Below are 19,765 nucleotides of genomic sequence, written 5' to 3'. Positions count from 1 at the left end.
AGGGGAGGGGGGATAGTAGAGGATAGGAAAGGCAGCAGAACACAACAGACACTAGTATGGCAATATGTAAATCAATGGATGTGTAACTGATGTGATTCTGCAATCTGTATTTGGGGTAAAAATGGGAGCTCATAACCCACTTGAATCAAAGTGTGAAATATGATATATCAAGAATTATGTAATGTTTTGAACAGCCAACAATAAAAAATTTAAAAAAATAAATAAATAAAAAAATAAAGCTCCAAGCTGAACCTCTGCTCTCACCCGCTGTGGGCCACATTCACAAAACAGCTCCTAGCAAAGCTAGACCTCCCCATTTCCTGTGACCGCTGAGCAGCCACCTCCTGTGCTGTGAGGCTTTGTGTCAGCCGGTGACCCTGCCTTTCCCTACCAGTAGGGACTATGACACCAGCCATAGCGAAGTGCTCAAAAACACAGTCTTGACTACAACGAAGCTGCAGAATCTGTTCTTCAGCACACAAAAAATAAATTCAAAATGCCACAGAACAAGGATGCGAGCAAGTAAGTTGGGAAGGCCGTAAGGCCAGAGGCGGACAGCTGGAGGACCAGAGAACTTCAAAGAAAAGAGAGGTACCACTATTATAAGGTGAAAATCTATTTCTGAACCAGGAATCTCACACACACACACACACACAAGGAAAAAGCAATGTGTGAGGTCTAGGTAAAAACTTTAAACCCTCAAGTGCTCACTTAAATGTAAATAGTGTGTCCCAGTGTTAGGTATAATTATAATGCGCCAATAAAAAGGAAGAAAAATATGAATGGTGTGAATATCAAGTCCATGATGCACCCACAGAGCTGTGTCCCCCCAGTCACCTTTCCGTACTTGTTTAAGCCTACACAACTCACATCTGCAGTCAGACAATATCTTTAAATTAGACAATATCTTTAAATTCTAATATAAAGCCTAGAGATGAATTTCAAGTTAAAAATGAAAGTTCCTTGAAAGCACAACTTATATTTCCAAAGAAGACAAAAAACTGAGACTGATACAAACTTAGCCAATGCTTCACATACTTGAAGGGACATCAGGGGTCAGTGAGCTAAGCTTGCTGCATGTTTTACAAACACTGTGCGACTATAGCACAACCACACTTGTTCACTATTATTACCTGTGGCTGCTTTTGTGCTATCATTGAGTTGAGAAGTTGTGACAGACTCTAACGGCATGAAAAGTTAAAAATATGTACTGCCTGGCCCTTTCCAGAAAAGGTTTGCTGACTCCTGAGGTATATGAATGATACTAGACAAACACAAACCTGGTGGAGTAATAAGGGTCCTTCTATGTTCTTTACACCAACCAACGGGATGAATGTGGGGACTAGATGCTTCACACCTGTAGGTTACATAAATTTAAAAAATGTTATTAGATAAACTCACAAATAATAGCAGAAATTTTTTTTTTTTAAAGGTTAGAGATTCTGAACACTTTACAGAGTTCTGCTTATTATGGTCAAATTTGAAAACAAATTGCTGGACTAAAAATCTTTCGCACCAAGTAGATTTTAGCAAATAGCATATGCTTTTGACACCATGAGGTTTTCTTTGCCCCACTAATGTTGTTATATACTGAAACTTCAAAGATAACATTAAAACATTACAAAGGTAACATTAAAATTCGGAATTTCCATTATGTGGAAAAATAAACTTAAGACCATGTGCACACAAGAAAACTAAAATTATTTCACAGCATATGTTCAAAGTTGGGAAGCTCAATCACAGTCAATCACATGCTATTGCCATTACCCATTAGAATGGCAGAGGCCAGATACTAGAACATGCTATTTCTTTCCTCACCTCTTTCTTCTCCTCTCTGTTATCTTTACTACAGCCACATATGTATTCTTCCAGAGCCTTTCTATCTATATATAAATGTACATCTGATTTCCTCCTAACCATACTTTTTCTATGTATTCCCCACCTCAACATGCAATATGCTTCACCCATTCACGTGCACACTTCCTCATTCAAATATTGAGTGCCGATGATGTGCCAGGCACTGTACAGAATCTGAGGAAAGTGTAGCAAATAAAACAGATCAAAAGTTGCTTCTCTCACGGCATTTGCAGTATAGCAAGAAGAGACAACAAATAAACAAACAAAATACAGTTGTCCCTCTGTATCTACAGGGAATTGGTTCCAGGATCCCTACAGGTGTCCATATATACAACAGCACAGCATTCACATACAACTTCTATGTCTACCCTCCTGTGTACTTTATCTCTTTTTCTTCAAACCCTTCAAGTCTTTGCTCATGTGATGTCTTACTTGAGAACCTGTTTTGACTAGGCTATATAAAAGGAACACTTCTGCACTTACATAATTGACTCCTTGACTACATTTTATGTCTATATAGAGTTGTGCCACCAAAGTATATATACAGTTGGCCCTTGTTACCACTGGGCTCCACGTCCACAGTCAGCCAACCACAACTGAAAGTGTGGCTAGATCTATAATGGTTCACCTAGACTGAACATATGCAGGCTTTAGACCTTTTAAAAAAATTCTTCTAAACAGAACAGTATAGCAACTTTTTACATAGTGCTAGTACTATACTAGATACTACAAGTATGCCAGAGATAAAGAGAACTGAGCCACTTAAACATATATGAAGGAAAACTATACTGGAGAGAAAAGGCAGCAAGTCCAAAGATTGTGGAGTGGGAACCTGGCAGGATTATATCAGGAATAGGAAGGAGCAGACTGAGGGAAGCAGGACAACAGAATACGATGTCAGACAGGAAGGGCCTTCAAGCCACATTAGGACTAGGATTTTACTCGGAGTGAACTAGAGGTTTTAGGCAGAGAAGAAGCTTAACCTGGTGCATGTTCAAATTTTTCTGACTTCCACAAAGACAGTAAACCACTCTGGTGGTCAGAAGGCGACTGCAGAAGTTGATCATGGTGGCCTGGGCCACAGGCGTGCTAGCCAAGAAGCGATCATATTTTAGACATATATTTAAAGAGAGAACCCAAAGGATTTACTAATGGATTTAATGTAGAATGTGAGTCCACTGAAGAAGCTGAGACATCATAAGGCTCTGGGAATGCACAACAGGAAAATAGCTTCTGTTTTCAGAGGATGAGGGAGACAGCAGGCACAATCACTGGTGTTCCAAGTGTTGAATGAGGAATTCTGTTACTGACATGTCTGACAGATAATAAAAGATGTCAAATAGATAATGATCACAAACCCTGGAGTTCAAGGGCAATATCAAGGCCCTTGTAAAAATACAAGTTTGGGAGTCACCAGTATCTGAGATCATATTTAATACCACGAGCAGAGCTAAGACATCTAGAGAGTAAGAGAGTAGGAGGCAAAGTCCACGCAGGACTGATGGTAAGAGGAGAAAAAAAGAGAAGAATGAAATCAAATGGGTTACATGCTGCTGACAGACCAAAGAGCAGAAGAAACAAGAATTGATCACTGAAGTCTTCAATGTAAAGGTCATTAGTATCCTTGACAAGAGCTGTTTTGGTGAAATTAGGGATGGAAAATAGCAAAAGACTGAACAAGCTGGGTTTAAGGGAAAATGGAAGAAAAGACAATGGAGATGGACATAAAGAAAATGTGTTTAAGGGGTTCTGTCATAAAAGAAAGCTGAAAAATTAATCACTAAAGAGGAAAAGAGAAGTTTTGCTTTACTGTTTGAGGTGTGAACTTAGGGGAAGATGGGTGAGGTATTTTGGGGAATTCTTTATACTACTTCATAAACCTTTTTATGTTTAAAACTACTTGAAAATAAAAATGTGCTTAACGAGACAAAAAAATAATTACCTGATTTAGGCAAGAAGTACATGCCAAGCAAATTCCTTAACAGGACATTGTTTTAGATGCTAGGGATACAATGAGTATTAAAACAAACAAAAACCCTTCTCTTATATGTGCACTGGTAGAAATAATTTAATAGAGAAGGTTATCTACTGATGAAGAAGAGAGAACTGACTCAGTGAGAGGAAATGGAAACCAGTCCCTGAGAGGAGAGCCCAGTCCCTGAGAGCAAGGCATGTCACCCACAGTCAATCTATGGGTAGAAATGAGAGGTGCTGCCATGAAGAAGTCTCCTCTGCTTTTTTGTTTTCCCTCCCAATAAAATAGGAATCAAGGTATCAAGAAAGAGGGAGGATAGGAAGAAGATGTGAGAAGTCTGAAGCAGGGAAAAGGGAGAATGAAATTTAGTAGTTTGGAAATATAGACAAGGATAGGACAGGACTCCTAGCTCACTTGAGGTTGGCAGCCACCAACAGCAAGTCAACCAGTCAGTGTGCCATGTGTCTTTCTCCAGGTTTATTTAATTGCTCCCCTACAGGAATAGAGTGGGCAGAAAGTTGGATCCTACTAGGTTTGGGATTTTGCCAGGCAAATACAGTATAAGGAAATGAAGGCTATCTTCATAAGGGGATAGACACAATAATATTACAGAATGCATAGGCACCTAAAGATAATGTCACAATATGTTTTTGAAAAGTGGTTACGATAGTTCCCCAGGTGTGTTCTCAAAGATGATAGGTATCCTTAAGTTAAAATACATATTTTTTCATACCTAAATATTTTGACCATGTGACACAATATAATACTTCTCAGAGATTTACATTCACATGAGCATACTAAAGACTATGAAGTTATTTTTATAAAGAAACCATTTTTGAATTGTTTAATGTAGCATTTCCTAAAGACAGTTAATGATGAAAGACTGCTTTGTTAGGCAAACTATGAATATCAGTTTGGGAAAGTTGGTCTAAAGGATGCCAAGGAGCCCTGTCTTCCTCTATTCTCCAGCTTGCATTTACTCCAAATGATCTGGAAATCTCAATACCATTCTTCAGATGGGAAACCAGAAGGTAGAAGGCCGGAAGGGCAGCAGTGGTAGAGTTTTCAGCAAATAAGCAAGTCTAATGAGTACTGAAACACAAAGGACTTGCTCAGAGTAAATGAGGTCAGCACATAGTCACCACCTACAAGCCAACCTTCCAGAGGATGCAGCCTTGTGCAGTAGAATATGATGAGTTGACATAACCACTATAGCATGCTGATTTTTTTCCAGCACTTACTTCAGTAAAATATACCTTGAATTTTACAGTTAGATGTTTCTTCCTTTCTTCTTTTATTCTTACATTGTCTCATACCTTCCCCTTCCACAGATGGCCATTTTTCTTTATATATTTTAGGTGTGTATATCATTATTTTAGGAATATACAAGAAAAACAAATACTGCTAGGTCAATTCCAAATGCATATGGTAATCACTATATTTCTTACATTTTCATAAAATATATTTCAATGCAGAATTCCTTAAGCTGCATTGTTATTAACTACATAAACAGGGTTATGGGGCTTTATTTCCAGCTACCCTAATGTTTTTGTAAATATTCACTTTGGTTATGGATTATTACTAATGACAAATTGTCTTTACTCTAAAAAGGGATGCTAATTTACATATGGATTCAATAAAAATGTAAAAATAATAAATATATAACAACTGTCTGATTCTTTCCTTCTCACTCTAATACAACTGTAGAGTACTTTTTTAAAATTATCTACCAGATTCAGGAAGATTCTTTTAAAGAACATTAAATATTAATAACTCTTTTTATTTTATTGGTTTTTCTCTTTAAATAATAATTAAGGAAAATACCATGAGCTATTATGGCCACTCACTCCTGTACTACCTCAGTGTTATACAAGATCTTACTATCTATATGTTGATCAAAGTTATTTTAAAACAAGAAAGCCATCTCAATAGAGAAGATAAAAATAGCCCCACTTTTACCTATTTTACTTAAACACTCCCAGTAGCAAACAACACTTCATTCAAAAGTGAGAGGCTGTGAAGCCCACTGCAAAACAAGTCATCTCTTAGTCCCACCTAGTGTTCAAAGGCAGAACTGTCACCAAAAAAGAAAAGGAACAACCAGTGGTGAAAAGTTCAGCACATCATTGATCTCTGTACCCTCTATCTTAGGGTTTTGTGTATATCATGAAAGAATTTTTAAAAAATTAAAGTACAGGCAGATTATTAATGAAGACTGTTAAGAGTCAATCAGATCTAGACTAGTACATAATTAAAAGGGCAAATAGTGAATAATCCATGAAAAATCTATGTTTATTGTGGAAGGATAAAGTGAACAGACATGAAGATCATTTATGGAAAAGTAAAGAAGCTAAGTGACTTCACCAAGCCCTTCAGTTGGAAAAAAAGAGATCCTCCTTTTATTTTGTTTATTTCACTCATTCATTTTTGGTACTAGGGATTAAACCCAAGGGTGCAAGCTACTCCCCAGTCCTTTTTGATTTTTATTTAAAGACAAAGTCTTGCTAAGTAGCTGAGAGCCTCACTAAGTTGCTGAGGCTGGCCTCAAACTTTCAATCCTCTTACTTCAGCTTCCTGAGTCGCTGAGATTATAGGCATGTGTCACCACACCCAGACATCCTGGTTTTATTAGCCACAGCCAAAAGCTAAACAAAGATAATGCATACATTCAGAACTTAACAGATCTAGGCATAGGTCAAGCAAGAACATTTTAAGACACTTGCTTAGGGTTGGGATTTTGGCTCAGAGATAGAGTGCTGTCCTACCATGGGTAAGACACTGGGTTCGATCCTCAGCACCACATAAAAATAAAATAAATATATTGTTTCCATCTGTAACTAAAAAAAATGAAAATATATATAAAAAGATAATTGCTTAAAGAAAACATCAAAGTATCCTCATTTAAGCAATAATGATTTAGGTTCTTTGAAGAAATGCAGGACACTTGGCCTCTCTCACTCCTTAAACCCAGAGCATGACTCTGCCGACTTATTAACCAGGACCAGACTCTCCTGGCTCCTCATCATATGTTAACTCTTCAGGGTCTCCTTCACTCTCTGCTTTACCACTGAACCCCAAAACTCATCAGGTTCAGTCACCTCTTTCTCCTTTCCATCCCTAATTTAACCAAGCCCATTCCCCACAGTAGCTGCTGTAAATATTAATTAATTGCTTCAAGGTGAATATCTCTAAAGCAGTGATCTGGAAAAGATGAAGAAGATGTCATCTCATCACACAGATTTCCAACTTTCCTTTTATTCCTTCCTTCCAGGCTGAGAGAGACAAAAATTATTGGTGTCTCCACAATCTCAGATACCTCCACTTGCCCCTTGCACGGTGGTCCATGACCTCCCTCTGCCAAACAACCACGCTCAAAACACCCTGTGTGCAGGAAGAGTCCCCTTAAGCAAAAATCCTCTTCTGACTTCAGCACCAAACTTCTCTGACTTCCTTTATTACAATCTCTTCATCCTTTTGCAAATTTGTTTCTGCTCCTAAAACGTTTTTTAATTCCCACCACATAGGATGAAATAGGTATTAATATTAATTCCCTCTTTTCTTTAGGGGAAACTAAAGCTTAGAATAGTTAAGTCATTTACGGAAGAACAACATTCTACCCCTGGGACAAAACACATTTTTATCATGTTCCTCCTTAGAAGGAAAAAATACTGTATTACAACCAAACATGTAATATCACATAAACAAATGTATATAGACTATCTATGTTTTCTGATTCCCACTTGAATACAAAAAGAAACAAGATTACTATCCAAATCAAAGGAGGAAGAAAATATCATTTCAAAAGTATTTTGAATTGAGAAAGGCAAGCCAATCTGTAACTTCAAATACACACCAAAGTAGTTTATGCAGATAAAAACCATTCCAAAATTCAAAGATCAAAGAACATAATATTTAATAAAACTGGAGAAATTCCAGTGTGCTTAAGTAATTTTCAGTGTGCCTTAACTGAATGTTAAGGAAGAGAACATACGGTATTTTTTTTTGACAATTAACAATATATGATTTCATGTCAATAGTCAAAAGTATAAGTAATCCCAAAAAACATTCCATCCTTAAAATAATTACATTCGTTTATGCTTACGAAAGTGTAAAATCAGAGTTATAACAATATTTTTCTTTACTTTTTCTAAAAAAATTCCAGGATCCTTTCTGTTTGTTCCCTAGGCATTTGACACCAAGAAAAATGAGTATGACAAATTCTTTTAGATTTTTTTTGTTTATTTTTTCCAAGACCAATTTGAAAGGCAACATATGGTCTATTAAATAAGCAATGTATATAGTACCTTTAAAACACAACAATACTTATGACCATAAAAATAAACTAATATTCATCCATTTTGTTTAAACCACACAAAAATCTTGAAAATAAAAATTCTCCCAAAGTGAATCAGAATTTTAAAAACAAAACAAGGGCTGGAAATGTAGCTCAGGGACAAGTGCTTGCTTAGAATGTACAAAGCCTTGGGTTTGAACCCCAGCACTACAAAATAAAAATTTTAAAAAATAAAAATAAAAAGGAAAACAAACTCCCCATTTCAACAAATTCCAATAATTTAGTATCATTTATTATTAAAAGGACTGGATCTAGAACTGCCATCTTCACAGACCACCAAACAGGAGCAGTGAAATACGTTTGACTATTTCTAGGTCAGACTATTTCTAAAATTAAACTTTTCTCATCCATTTACCCAAAGTAGATATAAACAATTTTAAATGGAAAAAAAAAAAAACAATTTTCAGGAAATATGAAGAACAGAAAAACATGGTATGACAAATAAGCAAACCCATATTGTGGGAGACTCAACAGAACAATTCAATAAAGATTAAAAAAGTAAAAAAAAAACATAAAGGAATAGGGAGCTATCAATGAAAAGAGATCAAGAAAACATCAAAACAACTATAAAGAATATGCCTTATTTCACCCTAAAATAAAATAAAAAATCCAAATACTAATAAGATACCAAGACAAAACTGGGAGAAATGTTTGAGTACGTTAGTGACATTATAGCTATTAACTAAAAAAAAAAAAATTTCATCTTTCAACACCAACTGAATTATTCACACATCAAAAACTATGTTATCTGGAATTGGCTTGAAAACAATCTTAGAGTTGGGTTTTTAACAGCAGGGTTACAGAGGAAACGACACTGGACATAAGCTGGCAACTGCTGGTATTAAGTAAAAGACATTCAGGAGGAACTTGGGGGGGGGCGGTACCAGGCACTCAACCACTGAGGCCCATACCCAGCCCTATTTGGTATTTTATTTAGAAACAGGGTCTCACTGAGTTGCTTAGCATCTAGCCGTTGCTGAGGCTGGCTTTGAACTCATCATCCTCCAGAGCCGCTGGGATTACGGGTGTGCACCACCATGCCCAGCTAATCATTTTGTATATGAATATATTTCACAAATTTTTTGTCACAAACTGAATAAAACATCACATGAGGCAAAATTATGCTTTTGAAAGAAAAACATAAGGGAAAACAACCAAAATATTCTAAAGGATTTGACTCTTACATATAATCATGGAATGACTTGTCTACTTGTTTACAAAAATTCTATAAAAAGTAAACATATAATAGAAAGCATTTAAAAAATCTGAATAGCAAATAAATTTAAATTCACTCTCTTCTTTCTTAAAACAATTCAAGATAAATATCTAAGAATTCAGTAGGAAGAGTAATGAAAGTCATTGATGGGTCTATTGAATATTTAAATATGTGCACATTAAAAGTAAGGTCAAGAAATGAGCTTCCCAGAATCTTGGTCATATTGACATAACTTAATGTTCACTTGATACTATAACATTAGCCAAATTTTATAAACACTTTTGTCACTTCTCTAAAATATTCTCATTTCCAGGGTTCTCTAGACAGAACTGAAGACTTCAAAAATGACTTTAACCAGGAAACTGAATTCTAGCAACCAATGAACATGAGTTGGGTATAGAAAAATCCTTTGACTGTTTAATTACAGTTTGATGGCTTGTCAGGTGTGGGGGTACACACTTGTAATGCCAACTACCTGGGAAGCTGAGGTAGAAGAATTGCAAGTTCAAGGCCAGCATCAGCAGCTTAGTGAGACGCACTTATTAAGTCCCACTAATTGACTCAAAATAAAAGGGGCTGGGAATACAGTTCAGTGGTAGGGTGTTTTCTTAGTCTGTGTGTGGCCCAGAGTTCAATCCCTAGTACATCAATAAATAAATCAATGAATTAATAAATAAATAAATGAAATATGAATGCTTTACTACAACTATTTTCCAATCACATAATTTTAGAATATGTTGTCTTTACCTTTTACAGTATATCTAAAAATGGTAAGGATTAAAGCAATGTTCATCAATTAATGCAGCTGCATTCAGCTATTATGAATGGTCAAATTAGCTACCAGGTATGAAAATATGGAAAATTAAAATAAATTCCTAAAAAAAAATGACAGAAGACACTCAGATGAAGGGGAATATGTAAGTCTGTATGTGCGCACACACGTTACACTGGGAATGTGGGGGGTGGTTATGGATTTCACTTTCATGGCAGGAAGTCAACTAAAATAAAATCATGAAGTAGCATTAAAAGATGTTATTTAGAAATACATGCAATATGGAGCAAGTGAAAACTGAAAAATCTGAACTAGGAAAGAGTGGGGCAGAGCACTGTTGGCTTTGTTATAAGCTTTGCCTTGTTACTGTTTTCAAACTGTGCACCTAGTTAATGTGGATAAACACTGCATTTTAAAAAGCACACATTAATGGAAAATGTCTCACCAATAGTCATAGCTCTCATCCCAGTTGTCAAAATGTACCAGGAAACGATTGTCCACCATATCTGTTACCGTAGCAACACAGATGAACGCAGGATTCTTTTTGTCTACAGCCTCAAGCTTCATTCCAACTCGAAAGCCTGATGGGATCACTGTCTATGGAAACATGCAGATTTAATTATAGACAAGCACACACTTAACAACAGCCAAGACCTGCACACTCTGCACCCCTGCTCAAAGGCCCAGCATCTATCTCTATATTCACATAATTTTAAAATCATGTGCTGGTTTCACAGCAGGATCATTCCCCTCCCCCACAAAAAGACAATTAAAAAATACCCTCTATGGTTACACCCAATTAACTTTCTGAGCCTCAAAACTACAACATCCACAGCCTAGCAGAAAAATTAATTTTAACATGTGTTTTGGTACCTTAGTTAGAAGACCACACTAGGCAAGCAATTTTTATTCATCATGTAGTTCCTATTTTGGCTTTCTTTTCCTTGATTACAGACTTAACAACAAAAGTTATTTCACACAAAATATGCACTTACTTAATCAAGTTAAAAATGTGCATGAGTCAGTACAAATTCACTCCCACTTTTGAGAGCTCCCAAAAGAGTACTCTACAGAAAGTAGGTCATCTTCATATATGAAAGGCTGCAGATTATTACAACTTTTATTTAATGCTACAACAGCAGCAAATGAAATGACTGTTAATGTACAGACAGCCATTCAAAATAGCTGGTAATTTAAGGAAATCTATAGATTATCAGTCATCTTGGACTTGAAATAAAATTCAATATGAGTTAGTGCTTGAGGGACAGTAATATGAAAACATCTCTTATAATCTTTTATGAGAAAAATATCCTAATCTCAGAATAGGGTACTCAGCTGTCAATTATGTCAATTGCAAGGGTTTTTGTTGTTGTTTTGGATTTTTTTTTTTTTTTAGCCTTCTAAAAAACCCTTTCTATTCAGATTGAAGTATACAGGTATTATTCTAACTAAGCAAAATAAATATTATTTCTCATCTTACTATAATTATACAGGGATTTTTATAAAAATCTAGATAGTTACATATCTGAAAAATGTTAGAGAAAATTCTATACGAATTAAAGGAGCAAGTACAAATAGTACACAGAAATTTTTAATACCCATTTTAGTCCTGCAATTATTTATCAGTGTTATGAACTTAAATATTTGACTATTCTGAGGTAGAGAATCTAGAAATAGAAAAATCAGTTGCCTCTTGGATATCAAACTCACAACCTGAGATTAAGTTGTATGCTAGCAATGCACAGAATGTAATAGGACAGGTCAGCACAGTTAATGAAATCCCTGCCTGAAATCATCAGAGAACCAGACAGGGATTAGGAACTCGGAGCAGAGATAGCAGGCTGCCGAGTTTCCACCCAACTGACCTTCCTCCCAGGGGTAAGTCTTAACCGAAAACCTACTGACAAGGCAGTGTTTACATTTCAGCAATTAAGCTATCTTCTCAATTAGAATGTTATAAAATAATAACCTAGCCCATTATCTCTATTAGATCTCTAAACACACACTCACATTCCCACACATTCACTCTCTCATATATCTTAATTTCTCTAATTCAACCTGGCTTATATTCAATTTAATCAGAGAATATTTCATCCATTAGCCTGATGCCTTCAAACCAACTGGTTAATGTCATTTCCCAAATGGAGGGTTTTTCCCAGCTCCCAATGTTTATTTCCATTTGGAGTGAACTCTGTTCATGAAAAATGACTGCCACTCTCCACACTGCAACTCACTGTTACTGAGCAGGTGCATATGGGAAGGAGGAGAAGCTGGGCTACAGGGTGCACAGCTTCTGCTCTGCCAGAGGGTCCAGTGTTCCCTGGCCCTAGCAGGTAGAAAAGGGCAGTAAATCCCTTAAATTCTGGGGCTAGAATCAAGAAGTTCATTTGTCTGCAGAAATAGGTCATGTATGTTGTAAAGATGATATTTTGATTTGTCTTCTGCACTTTCTGATTAGAGAAGAACTTGGGAAGGAAAAGAGCCTCTCAAGATTCCAGGCTTCTCAAAGATGCAGAAAAGAAACGGAATGAGAAGTGGGAATATAGGTCAAGATGTAGTAAAAATGCACATATCCTGCCTTGCTTCTGTTATATTGTAAATAAAGCTGTAAACCACAGTGAAGTACTTCATAGTCTACAGTGACCTCCTGCGTGCAAACTCAAACAGGGCTATAGTCATCTCACCATATGAATCCCATCTGAACACCACTTCTAATTAAATGATGGCAACAATAAAGTCATCCACTTTGTATGCATCTTTAAAATATTACACCTGGATTTGAACTATGTTGCCTACTATCACTCAATAATAAGACAACCTTAATATGTCTATGACATAATATTTATTCATGAAGATTTTAAGTTAATTTTAAAGTTTAGTAATGATAAGAGACCTCTATTTACCAAGGCAATAAAATTTATGATAGCTCCTTGTTATCACTTGTAATTTATCTTATAAGACTCTCAAAAATCACTTCCTTTGAAAGAAAAAGTATTCTGGATGTACTTACTATATTCTGATTTTCAAATAATGACTTAGGAGCAGCTTGGGCTTTACATGTCTTAAGATAGGTCTGCCAATTAAATTCTTCCTCTTTGTATCCTACAGTAAAAGCACATATGAACAGATTAGTAAAATATCAAAACATTTTGCACTTAACTTTTCCAGTCCGACTTTTATCTGTAACTTCAACACGCCAAATTCAAGCATTTGCACAATTTTTTTCAATAAATAAAATTTAATTCATAATTTATAATTGCATTTTGAAACATGAGCTGTGTTTACTTTCAATAAGTTTTGATAATCTTTTTCAATTCTAAATGAATAGAGGTGGCTACAAAGAAAATGCGTAAGGAAGCAAACACATTTTACACCTATGTGCACTTTTTTTGATCATCAGGCTGTTTCCGTCAGAATTCAGTTAGAATCCTCAGTAGTACAGACTTGTGAGCTGGAATGGATTTTATTTTTTTCCTCACCTATTCTATTTTGGGGGAATATTATAGGCACAAGTGGGAAGTTGAAGAAATATTAATAAAGCAGGTAGGATCTTTTTAGCTTATCACCACAAAAATGATAATTCAAGGCTTCTGAAGTAAGAATATTAGCAAATCACCAAAGAAAAACCGTCCTTGCCTTAATTTTCATAATTTTATTAAAGTTAACATTGCCTCAGAAGAGGAGATTGAGCATTTTACTTATCTGATAACATCTAAACAAATGGGTTCTTACTGATTTTAAAATAGGAAACAAAAAGTGATAATACCTTTTGGAGGATGAAGTTTATGGCCAGTTTTCTCACACCACCCAACTGGATGAATATCCAGAGCATCTGCATTTACCCAGAAGTCATAACAATCAGAATATCCATCAAAGTGAAGCTTTATTCGGTATCCACAAACCTGAAATAGGAACTTACGTTGAGTAATTAAAGAAAAAAAGTACACATACAAAAACTAATTAACAAGGACATCAAGGTGTGAAATAGCCTACGTTCATCAAGCCACCCTCATTAACAGCAACAAAAACAACTATACAAATTACAAAATCTAAAGGCAATATTGCAAAGAGCTGATGTTCTGGCCACATTTCTAGTACCATTAGAAGCACAGGGATATGGGGTGAAGAATAATTTTCCACAAATACAAAATATCTTATCTCCATTCCCTGAACTTTACCAGCACATTTCACCATGGTGAGCTGGCAGGGCTGAAGCCAGACAAGCACACTGCACCCAGCTCAAGCAGGACCCAAGGTAGAGGCTTCTACTCTGCATATTACAGGGCAAGGACAGAGGAGACACAGAGAGAAGTCACCTGAATCCTCTCTACCTGGGCTAAAAGAAAGAAAAGCTGCTTCCAGTTCATACTTAGGCTAGACAGGTTCCATGCAATGCTAGTAAGAACTCACAATGTAACCCCCCCTGTACATCTGCCTACACGGCCACAATGAAGGATATTCTGGATTTATGGGACCTGTCTTGGGTAATAGTCTATCCTGGGCTCTTATAAGATTCAGCCCCTCAATGTTCTTTTCACAAGCACTAGCAGATGAGTTCCAAGTGGACCCCCCCACACACACCAGACCTCTAACTACTCCAGGAGCACATATGTGTCCTGCAGAAGTCCATCCAACAAGCCTGAGACCAGAGTACACAGTCAGAGCAATTAATTCCAAAAGAATGAGGCAGTTGTACAGTTGTCATGGAAAGATCTCTAAGACACACTGTTAAGCTTTAAGTGGCAAACAAATTATATAGGATGAGTCTGTTTATGAAAAATTATACATGTGGGAGTCCATGTGTGTACTTAAGTATCTTTGGCTGTGTGTATATACATACATATATATGTATAAAGTACACATTTATTTTTTAAAATACTTTTCATTGCAGGTGGACACAACACCCTTATTTTATTTGTTTATTTTTATGTGGTGCTGAGTATCAAACCCAGTGCCTCACATGTGCGAGGCAGATACTCTGCCACTGAGCCACAACTCCAGCCCTAAAGTATGCATTTATACGTACGCATTTATGTCTACAGTTACAAATGTAAGTTTACTATGTAAATTCATACTAAGAAAAAAATAAATAAAAAAACTTGATGAAAATTTGCCAAAACATTAACAATAACAATGATTTCTTCTGGAAGTGCAGTGAGAAGGAAGAGGCAAAACAAATGATGCCCTTTTTCTTTTTTGTTTTGTACATTAGTATTTTTTCACTTAGAATATATTGATACATAAGATTTACAACTAATCTGACTTCCCTTGGAGACTGCAGAGTCTCTGCATTGAGAAGAGATTGGCAACTCTGGGAAGCACACACTCTCAGAAAGGGTAGGGGCTGTTCCCACCTGTACATCCACCCATGCCAAGAGGGAGTTCATGGGCTGCTTCTCTACCTTGCCTTGCATGCAGCATTCTGTGGTCCATGGGAAGGAGCTAAGCCCCTTAGTCACCCACAGTCTCTTGTGCCCTTGTAGTAGCACGGCTCTGAGCTTCTATCCCTTGACTCGCCCACTTCACTTCTCTCCATGGTCTGTCAATATACCTCTTGGTCTCTGGAATGCTATTCTTTGGGAACAAACTCAGATATCCTCAGCCTCACTGCTCAGAGATTCACCCAGTCATCCCTCTAAAGCTTTTCCTCAAGGCTGCTCATTTCTTCCAACTCTCCAGCACAGACTCAAGAGAAAGGCCACTGCCTCATATTACAATGGGCTCCTCTGGCACTCATGCCACAGGGAACAGATTCATCATCATCCCACATTCTACCCTCCAAGCATCCCCTCACTCATCACTTAGCCCGGCTTACTCTCCATCTTGAGTGCTTTGCCATCCACAGAGAAACTCACCCAGGACCCTGGTTTCCTTGTGCCCTTCATTTCCTCTCTGCTTGAGAGGCTCACTCCTGTGATCCGATCTGCCTGCCATGAGGAACTGCTCTGCCTCTCAACACCTATACTAAAAAGTCCAACCCTGGGAAGACACCTTCTGTTTTTCCAGTTTGCTAACCCAGCTACTCTCAATACACTTCTGCTTCTATCTCAACAAACAAGAACCTCACGTTGATCCTTCCATTTTCTTCCTAGCAGTTCCTCATCAAGTCTTGCTTCCTTAGCAATCACCTAAAATATTTTCTCACCAATTTTTTAAAACTCTGGTCCTGATATCATTCCTGAAACTTCATCTGGCTAAATTTCAATATCCTAAGGGTGTACGTACTCCCTAGCTATACCCACTATACTCAGTCTAGTGATTAGTGCTGGGAAAGAAAAAATGACGTACGGTTGGTTTTCATTATTCATGCATTCCAAATTTGAGAATACACCTGCTTGCTAAAACCAATTTCTAACCCACAAAATAATACACCAAGTGTTTGTGAACATATGCATATACTGTGGCAAAAAAAAAAACAAAATGTGAGTCACCCAAGGCTGACAAGGCGGTATTATCTTCTTACTTTGGTCTACATTGTAAATGAGTCTCCTTTGTCTTCTTAGTAATACGATGTGTTAGCTTTTTGCAACTGTGATCTTACAAGAATAACTTAAAGGAGGGAAAGTTTATTTCAGACTCATGATTTCAGAGGTTCAGTCCATGGTTGGCCAACTCCACTGGTCTGGGCCTGAGGACAGGCAGAAGGGCGTGGTGGAGGAAAGCTGCTCAGCTCATGGCCGTCAGAAAGCAAAGAGAAAGCAAGAAGCCAGGAGCAAAATATAATCCCCTAGAGTACGCCCCCAGCCCCTATTTCCTCCAGCCATGCCCCACTAGCCTTGGGTTACTAACCACCTAGTTCACTTCATCTCTGACATTCCTGTACTGGGGAACCATGCTTTCAAAACATGAGCTTTTCAATGAACATTTCTAGATCCAAACCATAACACATGGTTGTCACATTTTTGTTGATGATCTGCTCTTTAAACCCAAAGAGGTTGGTGATATAGTTCAATGAAAGAGTAGTTCACTTAGCCAGCACAAGGCCCTAAAGTTCTACCCCTAGTACTAGAAAGAAAAAAAAAAAAAAAAAGGTCCCTAAATGCCAGAATGCTGTGATGTGCCTTACAGAGAAAATACATGGGTTATATAAGCTTCATCTAGACATGAGTTGTAGTGTTGCTGGCTACGGGCTCACTATTAATGAAACAAAAATATAAGCTAAATAAGGGGTCTTTAAACAGAAACACATGTAAATCAGGTTATCTATTGATCAGTTTATAAAAATATTGTGACCAGAGCCATGAAGGAACCTAACACTGTATGTCCTCTGGAAACAACAGTTCCCTGCGCACTAATTTGTGAAACAAAACCATCTCAAATAGTGACAGTAAACTCCTGAGAACCACCCATGCCTGAGTGTTGGGATGGCCCTGCTACACAGGAACACTCCCAGCTGCTCTGTCCACTCCCTCTCCCATGCTGCACGACAGCCTTCAAATCCTCTCCTACAGCTGCCCATCCCACCATCTCCACTCCTCACTCCCAGGCAATGATTCACCTTCTGTGTCAAAGATGCCCCTCAAGTGTCTGCCTCCAAATGTACGACTTGCCTGTGCTCAAGAATAGCAAGCCATTCCCCCTTCTTCTGTTCAAATGCAGGAAGAAACTCCTCCTCAGGGCTGAGACCTGAACTCCCCTGTGTATCTGCATCCCATCTGCTCCCATCCCCTGTGTCAGCTGCTCTCTCAGAACCTTCCAGGACCAGATTCACTAGTGGATTTCTCAAAATTCAAACTGTTTATGGTTTCTTTCCATTGCAAAAGGAAAAAGAAAAGAGGAAGAAAGAAGGGAAAAAGGAATACGGAAGGAAGGAGGGAAAGTTTTAAAAATCAAGAAGAGACTTGTCTTTTAGTCTTAAACAAATTTTCATACATCCTTTGTGAGAATGTAACAACTGATATACTTATGAATCACCAAGTAGCAACACACATCAAAAATGTAAATATCCAAGCCTGGTGTGGTGGCATGTGCCTGCAATCCCAGCAACTGAAGGCTTAGTGGGGAGGATCTCAAGCTCAGAGCCAGTCTGAGAGACTTAGTGAAATCTATCTTAAAACAAAAAATAGGGCTGGGGATATAGCTTAGTTGGTATAGTGCTTGCCTTGCATGCACAAGGCCCTGGGTTCAATCCCCAGCACCACAATAATAATAATAATGGCTAAGGATGTAGCTGCAGTGGTAGAGCTAGTGCCCCTGGGTTCCATCCTTAGTATAGTGGGATGTGTCACACACACACACACAAAAAAAAAAAAAAGAGAGAAAGAAAGAAATTTAAATGTCCATAAAATGTCCAGAACTTCTCACCTGGCAATTCTAGGAATGGATCTGACAGATGTACTTACATAAGCAAAAACATATCAGATATAAAAGATATTTATCCAAGTACTTTTTGTTAATTATAACAAAGAAAACCACACAGTTGTTATCAATTTGAGAGCAATTAAGTGAATTAAAGCAATTCCATGAAATGGAATAATACCAATGGCCAAAAGTACATATATATATTATATATAAAATATATAATACATATGAAGTACATACATATGTATATAATATATGTGTCACAAAGAAAAATATGCATAGAAAACATCTAGAAGGACACAGTAAACTTCTCAGGTCATGTTCTCTGGGCTACAAAAGAGGAAAAGGGGATGGGATAGAGAACTAGTGTTTTCACACTAGTTGATATTTTCCCAGTGAGCAAACAAAACTTCTATAATAAAAAAAAAGTCTGGAGCTGGGCATGGTGACACACACCTGTAGTTCTAGAGACTCAGGAGGCTGAGACAGGAGGATCTCAAGTTCCAAGCCAGCCTCAGCAACTTAGCAAGGCCCTGAGCAACTTAGGGAGACTCTGTCTCAAAATAAAAAATAAAAAGGCCTGGGGATATGGTTCAGTGGCTAAGTACCCCTGGGTTCAATCCCTAGTACCAAAAAAACACACACACAAAATCTAGACAAGGTAAAAATCATCTCCTTCAAAAACCAAGAGCTGGAAGACACACCCACAGCTAAACTTCTCAAAGACAATCTATGCTTAATCCAATTCTGCTCTACTTAAATTCAAATTCAATTCTGCTCTACTTAAATGTGCTGGCTCAGGACACAGTGACCTCATCCTTCTGGAGAACAAGCACAGCATCTGACACTACTCTCCCCTTCCTTTCTATGGCAGACCCTGCTCCTGGCACCCTTCTCTGTCTCTAGCTACTCCTCAGAATCCTGCAGCTCATCTTCTTCTGCCTGATCCTTATTCTTCAAGGGCAGCGCTCACACCTGGCCCTCAACCACTCCAGGGTTCTCATCCTCTTCAAAGGACACTGTCCATAAAGAAGCTCTCCCCTTCCAACTCAGGGGTTCTAACAAAGACTCCAGAGTCCAAAAAAAAGAGAAAACACACAATCTGAATCACACTGTCCCAGGATTCTCATACTGTATATAGAATCTGCAAAATACAGTATTTTCCTTTCCCTATATATGTGAAAGACAGAGGAATGGCCTCCATCTCAAAAGCTTGTTTCCAATATAAATTAAGAGATGGAAGGAAGCTGGATCACTACCTGGCATGTGCTGCAGGTTAGAGTAACTGTC

The 19,765-nt window shown here is 37.5% G+C and overlaps 1 protein-coding gene across 10 annotated transcripts in view; it reads right to left on the bottom strand.

The window, feature by feature from the left end:
• L3mbtl3 (L3MBTL histone methyl-lysine binding protein 3) overlaps positions 1 to 19,765 on the bottom strand; it is a 112,006-nt gene that overhangs the window by 52,164 nt on the left and 40,077 nt on the right. For all 10 annotated transcript variants that reach the window (XM_048798195.1, XM_048798209.1, XM_048798210.1 and 7 more), the window contains 4 exons: positions 13,941 to 14,076; positions 13,185 to 13,276; positions 10,620 to 10,771; positions 1,281 to 1,357 (listed from right to left, as the gene is read on the bottom strand). In XM_048798195.1, the coding sequence (XP_048654152.1) occupies positions 1,281 to 1,357; positions 10,620 to 10,771; positions 13,185 to 13,276; positions 13,941 to 14,076 (457 nt within the window). The remainder of the gene's footprint in view (positions 1 to 1,280; positions 1,358 to 10,619; positions 10,772 to 13,184; positions 13,277 to 13,940; positions 14,077 to 19,765) is intronic.

The sequence above is a fragment of the Marmota marmota genome, unplaced genomic scaffold (genome assembly GCF_001458135.2).
Source record: "Marmota marmota marmota unplaced genomic scaffold, marMar, whole genome shotgun sequence".
NCBI lineage: Eukaryota > Metazoa > Chordata > Mammalia > Rodentia > Sciuridae > Marmota > Marmota marmota.
Note: the sequence above shows the minus strand (reverse complement) of the source record. Positions and strands in the feature narration are given on the sequence as shown.